Genomic DNA, 11668 nt, shown 5'->3' with positions numbered 1-11668 from the left:
TTAAAGTTGTTGATAAAATGCCTTAAGCAATAATACCTAGACGAATAAATAATGATCATCAAGCGGGTTGATTTTTTTGACATGTTTTCTTTTATTTTTTTGGCATTGAGATCAATAGTGACTCGACTTTATTGACTTTATTTGACATTTTTATTTTCATTTGACATTTTTAATATTCGATTATCTTTGTTATGAATTGTATTTTATTCTTCAAATTTATTTGAGATGATTTATATTTGATATCATTGATCCAAAAAAGTTAAAATATAGTGAGTTGCTAAGAAAATAAAATAAAAATAAAAAGCACTAAGTTTATTAAAGAAATGAAATATAATGAGTTTAGTAGATAGAAAAATGAAACTGAAATATAATAAGTTTGTAAGAAAATAAAATAAAGATAATACAATACATAAATAAATAAATAAATAAATAAATAGATATATGATTAATTGAATAAAAAGAAAAAAAACTTGAACCCACTGAAACCTAAAACGTGAGAGGGAATATGCCTTTTGTTTAATTTATTAATCCTATAATAATACAATAAAAAAGTTAATAAAAAGTAATAAAAACACTATTTTGATAAATAGTTTATAGAAAATACTAAAATGGTAAATAATTTTTCCCTTTAACACTACTTTAGGAAAAAACTAAACAAACAAAGTAGGGAGGGACCAAGCAAGGAGAACCCAACCCTAATAAGAAAACAAGTGGTGGGCTGCGCCTACAACACACGCTACTAATTTATTGGATCTTCATAGTCCATATCCCCCCCTCCCTTACGTGTTATTCCCCTCTTCTTCTTATTCTCATTATTCCCCTTTTTCTTCAATCCAATAGTCCAATTTCATTCAAGCCCAATCCGATCCCCTTTCTGCTTCTAACCTTTCTGGATCACCCTTTTGCAGGCTTGGATTTCATCGCTGTTATTTCATCGATTTCAGTTCTCACGGTATAAATATACATACACATATTTATATATCTTTATCTTTTTCTTTATTTATTTAAGATGCTTTTTATAAACCCTAAATTGAATTCGTCTTGATTGATTAATGGTTGAATTCTGTGGTGGAATCGTGGGGTTGTTTATATCTGTTACGTGATTCGTTGATTTTGTTGAAGCCCTAATTTGGGTTGTGAAAGAAATTGAAAACCCCAGATCTGATTTGGGTTTTGGATGTGTCAAAATTCATGATATTTGTATTGATTAGTATATGGGTATTATGCTAAAATTGAATATTTTTGAGTTAATTGGGTTTTGATAATTTTGTGAATTTGGGAAATTTTGGGTATTAGGGTTTGTTATAATATTAACTAGTAAGGCTTCGGTTCGGTTTGTGATGGTATGAGTATGGTACCGACACTCAGTTTAAAGTCACAATATGCCCAGAAAATGTGTTTTACATTGAAAACCGTATAAACGATTACGCAGAAAACCACCATATAAACGAATAACTGTACCGATCCTGATAATACTAGTACCGATGTCGGTACGTAGAAAACCATATAAACGAATAACTGTACCGATCCTGGTAATACTAGTACTGATGTCAATAAAAATAATAAAAACGAATACTGGTGCTGGTTTTGATAATAACGGTACTATTTTGAAATAAAATATTTTTTCAACACAGTTTATACAGGAAAGTCGAGAAAAAAAAGTATTAAATACAGTCGCGTATTAGTCTTTTAAAAAAAATAATGAACGCTAGTTATCAGATGAGTTAAAAGTGTATATTATTTAAAGTATAAGCGGTAAGATTGGAACATAAAAAAAAGTTCAAATATTCAATAACATAAAAGTTTTATGTTACTAACTTACTATTCATCATCCTTTGTAAATGTAGATATCATTGAATGAATATGTTATAAATTTCAAAACTTGTTGTTTGATCTATGTAATCTGTAATGATAAACCAGGTTAATCTTGTTTGTTACACATGGAGACTCCACCACCAATGGAAAGTAATGCATTGGTTAGCATAGAGATGCAGCCCGAGTATCTCAACACACAAATAACTGACGTCGACGTGCAGCCCACGAAGCGTAGGAAGAAGAAATCTATCGTTTGGGAGTATTTCACTATCGAGAATGTCGGGCAAGGGGTTAGAAGAGCGTGTTGTAAACAATGCAAGCAGTCGTTTGCGTACAGTACAGGTTCCAAGGTTGCCGGAACCAGTCATTTAAAGCGCCACATCGCTAAAGGCGGTTGCGCGGTTATGCTTCGCAACAGTGACCCGGTTACCCCGAAGACCGCCCCGGTTAACGGAGCAGTGAAACGCCGTTACAAAAGTTTTAACCCGGCTGCTTCGTACTCTATGTTTGACCCTGACGCGTGTCGTCGGGAAATGGCGCGAATGATTATTCTGCATGATTACCCGTTACACATGGTTGAACACGCGGGGTTCAACGCGTTTGTGCATAACTTACAACCGAGTTTCAACATGGTTAACTTTAACACGGTTCAAGGTGACTGTGTAGCGACGTATCTTCGAGAAAAACAGACCGTTCACAAGCTGATTGAACAAATGCCGGGCCGGGTTTGTCTTGCTCTCGACCTCTGGAACTCGCACCATACAACGGGTTACGTTTTCGTAACGGGTCAGTTCATCGATAGTGACTGGAAAATACACAAGAAGTTACTTAACGTCGTGATGGAACCGTACCCCGAGTCGGATTCGGCTTTCAGCCACGCGGTATCTGCGTGTTTGTCCGACTGGAATTTGGAGGGAAGGTTATTCTCGATTACGATAAATCAACCCGTTAGTGAGATCGGGCTTAATAGTCTTAGAAACTTGCTTTCGGAGAAGAACCCGAGCATCCTCAATGGTCAGTTATTGCTTACGAATTGCTTTGCTAGATCGTTAACCGGTATCGCACAAGTCGCGCTAAAATCGGCTCAAGGAACGGTAAACAAGATCCGAGACTGTGTGAAGTATGTGAAAACATCGGAATTGATCGAGGAGAAATTTCTTGCATTAAAGCAACAGCTTCAAGTATTAAGCGCTAAAACGTTAGTAATCGACGATCAAACTCGATGGAACACGACTTACGAAATGTTGTTAGCCGCTTCAGAGTTGAAAGAAGTGTTTTCGTGTTTGGATACGTTAGATCCGGATTATACCGAAGCTCCGAGTGTTGAAGAATGGAAGGTTGTAGAGAACGTTTGCACGCATTTGAAGCTGCTTTTTAACACCGCGAGTCTGCTGACATCATCGACTGTTCCGACGGCGAATACGTTTTTTCACGAAGCGTGGAAGCTTCAGTTGGAGCTCACGCGCGCATCCGCAAGCGAAGATAAAGAAATCAGCACGTTAACAAAACTGATGCTCGAAAGTTTCGATAAATACTGGAAAAACAGCTGTTTGACTTTAGCTATTGCAGTCGTTATGGACCCGCGGTTTAAAATGAAGTTGGTCGATTTTAGCTTTACGAAGATTTACGGGGATGAAGCGGCAACGTATATCAAAATCGTCGATGAAGGAGTTCACGAGCTTTTTCTCGAGTACGTCGCACTTCCATTGCCGCTCACCCCTGCGGTTGTCGAACAAGTAAACGGTGGCCCGGGTGATCCGAGACAAGAAGACGGTGGTCACGTTTCAGGCGGGCTAGGTAACGGGCTTGGGCTTACGGACTTTGACGTTTATATAATGGAGAGTACAAGTCAACAGTCAAAGTCAGAGCTCGATCAGTATCTGGAAGAGTCGCTTTTACCGAGGATTCACGAGTTTGACGTGATGGGATGGTGGAAGCTGAACAAGGTTAAGTACCCGACACTATCGAAGATGGCGCATGATATCTTGACCGTTCCTGTTTCAACTGTTTCTCCCGGGTCGGTTTTTGACACGGGTATGAATGAGATGGATCATTATCGTGCGTCTTTGAGGCCTGACACCGTAGAGGCGCTTTTCTGTGCGAAGGACTGGTTGCAGTTTGAACCGACGGAGAGTATGGACTCGATTGTGAAGATGGAGTTTCCGATCTAATAGGGGTGTGGTTTTTTTTACTGTTTGGTTTCTTTTTATTTAGATTGTGTTCATTTGTGCATGGTATGGTAATAACTAAGTAGTAAGTGTGGTTAATATGAGTTTTTTAGTTGTAATTCTGGATCTGGGAGAAGAGTTTAGATTTGTGAAGTTTAATACTTTTTTGTTTCTTATGGAGCATTCTTTGTTTTGGCATGATGGTTCGCTTGGTTTTAAATAGCGCGCCTTTGGTGCGACTTGCGAGGTGATCAGGAAAACGTACTATTAAAATTGCATGTATCCCCTTCCTTAACTAATATAATTGCAAATTTACGCATTTTGATTTATTTTATTTAAAACAAGTTATATTATCACTTTTTACCTTTATTTTTACTAAAACTTAAAAAAATAAATATTTATTAGATTAGAGGATTTATGCTTGAATATACGCTTGTTATTTCTTTGTTTAAATTTTATATTGTCTTGCTGTATATAATTTATTTTTGTTTTTAATATTTTTTAACTCTTAATATATTCAAGTTTGTCTAATAGGCCTTGTGGCGGCGTCAACGTTTGTGTATATTTCGTGGTAACTATGTTAAGTATTGTTTATCAATGACTATGACCGAAGAATATGAACTTTCTACTTTCGTCATGAATCGAATTATCATTAAATTGCTTTGGGTCGATTACAAATGTCAAGATGATTACACGATTCGAACAATTTTAAATTTACCAGTAATAATAACTTAAGAATTCATTTTGATTGAAAAGAAAGAAGGTTTTTGTTTGGTGAATAACTACAATTTTAAATCATTTATAGGGGTGTAAACAAGCCTAGAGGCTCGAGAGCTACTCGTGATCGGCTCGGTTAAAAGCTCGAACGAGCCCGAGCCCGAGCTCGAGCCTGAAATAGAGCTCATTTTGTTATCGAGCCCGAGCTCGAGCCTGAAATACAAAGCTTGTTTAGGCTCGCGAGCTGAAACGAGCCCAAACGAAATTTTAATTTTTTTATATATAATATATTAATAATGATGATAACATTGATGGGCCGAGCTCGAGCCGAGCTTTGGCTTGTTTAAGCGACGTTGAAGTGAGCTCGAGCCGAGCTTTTAGCTCGTTTAAGGTTGTTCTCAAAATAGTTCGAGCCGAGGTCGAGCTCGAGCTCAAAGAAATAGGCTCGAACCGAGTCGAGCTCGAGCTCGAGCTTCATAAAAACCTAACGAGCCGAGCTCGAGCCTGGTCGAGCTCGGGCTCGGCCCGGCTCGTTTACACCCCTAGTCATTTACTTGAGTAAAAGACTAATATGTAAAAAAGATGAGACATGCAACTTTTGGTTGTATATAGAACGTCTCGCGTATAGTCGTATCATCATCGTGTGTGAAACTATTGCTTCACGTCACGCCTTATGCCTTGCGTTTTTTAAAGCCATCGCGTCTCGCTCTTTTTAAAACCAAGAAGTTAACTATAATCACTCAATACCATTAAAAATAACTATAACACTTCAATCTTCTATATCATTCTAAATAGTGTTCATAAATGAATCTTGATATGATGACACTTGTGATCCCCAGGCATATGACTCAAGCCCACAACCACCAGCCCAGAATCCGAATCATATGCGAACTCAACCTCGCTCGGTCCGACCACGCACCGTTTGGGTTTAGTCTTGGAGTACGCCCCAAACCGTCCACATCCCTTAACCATCATAGACACAACCACCAAACCCCCTTCGACCGAGTACTCTAGCCCATCAACGGCTCCACCAGAGTTAAACATGTCAATAAGCCCTAACGGGCCAAAACTCAACCCCGACCCCAAAACCTTAATAGGCGTGACCGTAAAAACTTCATGTTCAAGAACATGTAACGAAAGTGGAATACTCGCATCGCGAGGTAAAACGATAACATCTTGTGTATGGTGACGGTACATCACACAATCCCCGGACCAATCAGGGCCCACTGCGGCATCAGCAATGAGGTGCACGTCGTGGGCCCTGATGGCTCCGGTTATAGCACCGGGATGGGTTTCGTGGAAAGTGTTTTTTCGTTCGTTTGTGTTCCAAGCGGCTCCTTGACAGTTGTAAACACCGATAACTCCGGTATACTTGTTCATGTTCCATATTTTCAACAAGCTAACACCATCACGGGTCGGGTCGGAAAATAGGCAATCGTTAGTAGGTCGACCTGGTAAACGGGCTCGAAGCACCGAACCATCAGGCAGCACAAGCTTCTTCAAAAGATCAAAGTTGTGTTTCCCTGGAGCATCACTGTCAAAAAAGTTTCAAAAGTAAGCAAAATTTTACGGGTCAACGGTCAACCTAACCCAACCCAACTCGATCTGTTTCGACCCATACCAACTAACCGACACATTTTATTACCTTACGTATATAGGACCACCGCTGATCGCCCTGGCGGATGCGTGGTATTCGGCTGCAGGATGAAGCGAATGGAACATATCCCAATCGGGCTGCATAAATTCTCCGAGAAACACACTGTTGAAAGCTACGGATGCGATATGGATCGTGTGTGATACGGGATCACGCGGGTAGAAATCATCAGAAGCGCGAACCACTGCCGTTTGTTGAGAGCTGGTGACACGGTAAAACACATCAGTTGTCGAATATATACATATGTATAGTTGTGTACACAAATGTGTATGTATTTTCAAGTAAAGAGTTAAAGATATTTACCAATAAAGGGCATCGGTATTGTGGCTCATACATGCGATGCACCCGTTATCGGGAAAATTTCGAGCAATAGATGCGTCAAGCGCCTGATGGTATTGTTGGGTTAGTGCTACCCGACCGCCTAAACCAGACCCGAGTGTCTCCAATATGCATTGAACATCGACCTTGACCCCGTCAACACCGGCTGCAGCCAGGTACCGATGTAAATTGTCGTAAAACTTGAACACTTTTTTCGGGTCCATTAGTCCCAAACCTTGTACCGCCAACATATCGGTTTTCCACACGGGGTCATTTGCTATAACCCCTTTTGACGCCTTTGGATACTTCATCGACGACCCGTATTCCTCCATACCCTCCGCCTCGGGCCGGACCCCACCCCAATACCCTACGATCGCATGCCATACGTACACGTATTTCAACCCGTATGTGTTTTTCGCGATATTTACTATGTTCTTGATCCCCAGTGAAGGGTCAACCTCACTTTGGAACTTCTCGTTTTCTTTAATCCCCGTTAGCCTCATCAACGGTTGTGATTCTTTCGATTCTTCCGATTCCTCGGTCTTCTTATCGTCCGATCCAACGGACTGCCACCCGTCGTCAATGATCACAAACTTTGCGGGGGTCCCACCGTCGGCTAAACTTTTTAACCCGGACTCAACCCCTTCTTGAGTCACGTCTTGGTAAAACGCGTCCCAAGTGCACCACCCGAAACAATCAACAATCCCGGGAAGCTTTTTATCCTGACGCTGCTTAAACGATTTCAGATGCAATTTAACTTTATTAATTGCATCTGTAACCGTGCTAAAAGGGTCTGTCCCCACACCCACGTAAACCGTGTGTGAAAAAATAGACCCTTTACTATCCACATCCCCACTCTCGACACAAACTTCGAGCTCGTCTCCAGAACAACTACCCTGGAGACAAGCTCGAAACGACCCTTCAACTAACGGCAAAAAAACAACGTACATTTTCTCTCTCTCCTCAACTGTCTCCATCAACAAAAACTGAGTCTCATTAGGAACTTCACTTCCTTTATCTCCCATTTTCTGGGCCATCCACCATAACTTAAACCGAAAACACGCCATAAACCGGACACCGTTAAGCCGCCCAAGCGACGCCACATGCCGACTACCTTCCTCTTCAAAAACCGCCCCGATAAACCCCCCTTCGGTTTGACCCGACTCACAACCGGATGAAGTTACAACATTTTCGGACACACCCGACAAGATTATCCGGTCCTTAACTACCAAACTCCTCCCTGAAACCTGAACCACTGGCCCAATTGTCATTGACACTTGATCTTTATCTTTATCTTCTTTATGGGTTTTATTCGTTTTTTCGATATGATCCAACACTGATCCTGTGTCCTGTAAACAATTCAAACAAGAATTCAATCAATGGGGTTGTGTTAAATTGGGTTTAAAACTTTAATTGAGTAAATTGTGTTGAATTTGATTGGGAAATTGGGAATTGAGGGGAAGAAATGGTACCTGTTTGGAAGATTGAATGAATGTTGGTCGAATTCGAGATGAATTGAGTGTGAATTTGGTGAATGATGAGATGGGAATTGGGGTGAATTGGGTATTATTTATAAAGGGGGATTGATTGAAGAACAAGTTGTGTGTTTGGATCGCCATTGTTGAAGGTGTTTAGCAGGATATTATTATCTATCTGTCTTGTAGGATCTGAGTTGTTAATTTGTTATGTTGCTAATTAATGAATGTTTCAAGTGTTAGTCCTTGTACTTTTAGGATTTGTTAGTTGAAGCCCTTGTGTTTGTGAGGATACATGTATATTTGATGTTCGTATTGGCATTATTTTGTTTGTTTTCTATAAATACAGTTGTGGAAAACATTAATGTCATGTTGTATCTAGGACAAATATGGTAAAGTTATTTGACCACGTTTTTGTGTTGCTTTTATGTTGCTTTGTTTGGCTCATTGCTTATTTTTATAGGGGTGTGGTTTGATATAGATTTTATATGTAGGGTTACATGCTATTTGTGTTCGTATGTTAAGAAATATACGTGTTTACGAACTGTTCATGAACACTTACCGTACAAGATTTTATGTTTGTGTTCGTTTGTTAAGGATATGTTTTTGTTCGTGTTTGTTTGTTAACTTGTGGAAACGGAAAAAAAAACTAACGTTGATGAACACAAATGGAAACAAATGAATACAAACAAGCATTAAAAACAAAAGATTTAATACACTGACACTTATTAAATAGTTTATTTGTTGGAGTTTTGAAGTATTTAAATAAAATATAATAACTGAAAATATTAATGAACTATCGAACACAAACGAACACGTTACCGAACGTTCATGAACATAAATGAACGAACACGACCTCTGTTAACTAGAAGGGCAATTCGGCTATGTAAAACTTCATCAAAGATATAACATGTTTTTATCGAATGAATTATTATCGGTAAACGTCACAACTTAAAAATTAACACAAGGGAAATCAACTTACATAATTGAGAAAACGTGCGATTTAATAACATCTAGATTCATACGTTTAGAAAAAAAAAAGGAGAGAAATCAAATTAAAACAGTAAAAGATTACGGATTTCTTTTTGAGTCAATATTAATGCTTCATACCATACAGACCCAATTACCCGAATGACTTAAAACTTATTTACGTTTTACCTTAGATTTTCATCTAGCATTTTTACCTTTTTTAACTTTTTATTGTCCGTTTAATTGTTTATATAAGTAGGGTTGCAAACGAACCAAACGTTCGACGATCATAAATGAACGAAAACGTTACCGGTAATAATTCATTCGATAAAAACATGTTATATCTTTGTGTATGTGGCTATTTGTGTGTGCCTCCATTTCTAATCATGTCACTTTTACTAATTTAGTATTAAACGTGTCTGATTTGGTATTCTAACTTGAAACAATAAAGACATATATAATCAAATCAAAGCCAATCATAAACAACCTACCATCAAACTAATTATACCAAAATTAGAAAGAAAACATAGATAACATGAAAATATAGTCTTTATAGTAATACTAAACAACATAAAAATAAATTTGCTTGAAAATTGAGTTAATGTTTGCTAAAGGATCAGACTCAACACTAAAAAAGTAACATGAAATATAACATTACAATATCAAATAAATCTTGTTATTAATAATCTTTGTTCTTAGTTTTTATAATTTAACATGTCGAACACAAAACATTTTAAAAAAAATATGTACAGTAATCATCTTGGGGTATAATGTTGATGGACTAAATAAACTTGATCTAATGACTAATGCAAAGATTTCTGCAAACAAAAACTCAAGGGACCTTGTGGGACTTAACTAAACAACAAGGGGGCAGTATGCAATATTTAACAAGATTATGTAACAAAGTGTCTAGATATTTATGACACGTTGGATCCACGTTTCAGCCAATCCACATACTCGTTTAGATAATAAAAAATATCTCCGATCTAGATACTCGTCTGTTTGGACTTCCCATTTTAACTCCCAAAATAGACAAGACTTAGGTAACATATTACAACAATTTTTTTATTGTTTTCATTTATAGTAATCAACTTTCTACGGAAAATATGATTATACATTTATGATTTTAATATATAATAGACTTTTTTTAGTATAATAATAACCAGCGGAATATCCCGCGCTACGCGGCGAAATTCGGTCAGTATCGACCCGGTTCAACGTGTTATGATACCCACACTTACTATGGCAATCAAAAGAGAACAAAAAAAAATTGTGAAATGTGTAAAAGGATATAAAGTAGATAAAAAAAGTGTGTAACATCTTTATAAAATAAAAAACATTTTAAACGAATGACTCAAAAGTATTCATGTTAATAGTAATAATAACAACAACGAAGAAACAGAGAATTAAAAGTAAACAAAGAAAAGGGCGCAAAAAATGAAGATATAGGGAAAAAAAAAGACTGATAACAATAATTTCTGGTCAAAAATTAAATAATTAAAAAATATAAAAACTAAAAAAGTGTGGGAAAAATCACCATCTACGTGAGGTTGAAAGCAAGCAACATACAACTCTGAATGCCACTAGTTTTCTATTTTTGTTTGCAATAAAAATATAGAGGATCACTCTACATCCAAATTGACAAATGTTATTGATATAATAACATAAGTTTGTTATTAAAAAACCACGTTATATTAGCAAAAATAGAAGAATCTTAATTCTTAAATCATGTTGTTTGTGCACAAATAGAACTATCATACCAACAGAACAATCTCAAAAACACAGGGTAAATATACTAAGCTATCATTTTATTGAACTTGGGTCTTTGATAATAGTTTTTTTTTTTTTTTTTGCTAAAGGGAGTGTCGTAATAGTGTTATTGTTAGCATCTTCAACATTAGATATTTAGGTGTTCTAACCAACAATTTTTATGTTACCTTTTTATTTGTAATAATTTCAACCTACTTAGCAATCACATAACTAGGGGTGGGTGAATATGGTTCGACCCACCCTCCAGTCACATGATTCATTGGAATGTGTTACGTAAAAAGGTGGGATTAGTAAAAGAAAATCCATACCGATCCTCTAAATGTGCCATTTTTACTCCCCAATGTTACTTAGAGTAAAAGGTAGTGACGGATCTAACCTAAAAATTTAGAGGTATCCTAATATTTTATTTTTTATTTTTTTATTAGGGGTATCATTTGTATAAAACCAGAAAAAATTACACTACAAAAACAATACAGAGACGTAGTTAAGGAGTAGCACGGGTTACTCCTACTTCTACACTGAATCTGCCCCTGGTCAAGGGTCTCATTGTAAGTACATATATTGAACTTTTTAAAAATAATAAAAAAAAATGAGTGGTCCTATAAACTATATTAAAAATGATAATAAAAAAATTGAGTGGTCCTATAAACTATAAAGTGTGCACTAGCTAGAGGTGTACAAATCGGTTTTTTTTTTTAAAACCGGTCCGATTTTTAACCGAACTAGTTTTTTTGTGTGGGGAAAACTGGTTCTTAAAAAAACCGGTTCGGTTTTTAACCAGT

The 11668-nt window shown here is 37.2% G+C and overlaps 2 protein-coding genes across 2 annotated transcripts; one reads left to right on the top strand and one right to left on the bottom strand.

Moving 5' to 3' along the window:
* The first annotated feature begins 731 nt into the window (after nt 1–731).
* Nucleotides 732–4159, top strand: LOC110886736 (zinc finger BED domain-containing protein DAYSLEEPER). Its single transcript, XM_022134574.2, has 2 exons — nt 732–952; nt 1921–4159. Exon 2 carries the CDS (start codon nt 1941–1943, stop codon nt 3984–3986), a length of 2046 nt encoding a protein of 681 aa, XP_021990266.1. The 5' UTR covers nt 732–952; nt 1921–1940; the 3' UTR covers nt 3987–4159.
* Nucleotides 4160–5409: 1250 nt separating this feature from the next.
* Nucleotides 5410–8308, bottom strand: LOC110886737 (probable galactinol--sucrose galactosyltransferase 6). The gene is made up of 4 exons (XM_022134575.2): nt 8145–8308; nt 6658–8021; nt 6346–6555; nt 5410–6234 (listed from the first exon to the last, which is right to left on the bottom strand). Exons 1-4 carry the CDS (start codon nt 8289–8291, stop codon nt 5499–5501), a joined length of 2457 nt encoding a protein of 818 aa, XP_021990267.1. The 5' UTR covers nt 8292–8308; the 3' UTR covers nt 5410–5498.
* Between the last annotated feature and the right edge of the window lie 3360 nt (nt 8309–11668).

The sequence above is a fragment of the Helianthus annuus genome, chromosome 10, assembly GCF_002127325.2.
Source record: "Helianthus annuus cultivar XRQ/B chromosome 10, HanXRQr2.0-SUNRISE, whole genome shotgun sequence".
Taxonomy (NCBI): Eukaryota; Viridiplantae; Streptophyta; class Magnoliopsida; order Asterales; family Asteraceae; genus Helianthus; species Helianthus annuus.
This window is presented reverse-complemented; position numbering and strand designations above follow the sequence as displayed.

Coding starts and splice junctions, on each gene's coding strand:
- LOC110886737 (XM_022134575.2), bottom strand. CDS start 8,291: ATGGCGATCCAAACACACAACTTGTTCTTCAATCAATCCCCCTTTATA. Junction 8,022..8,144: donor TCATTCAATCTTCCAAACAG/GTACCATTTCTT, acceptor AATTGTTTACAG/GACACAGGATCAGTGTTGGA. Junction 6,235..6,345: donor GGTGGTCCTATATACGTAAG/GTAATAAAATGT, acceptor CTTTTTTGACAG/TGATGCTCCAGGGAAACACA.
- LOC110886736 (XM_022134574.2), top strand. CDS start 1,941: ATGGAGACTCCACCACCAATGGAAAGTAATGCATTGGTTAGCATAGAG.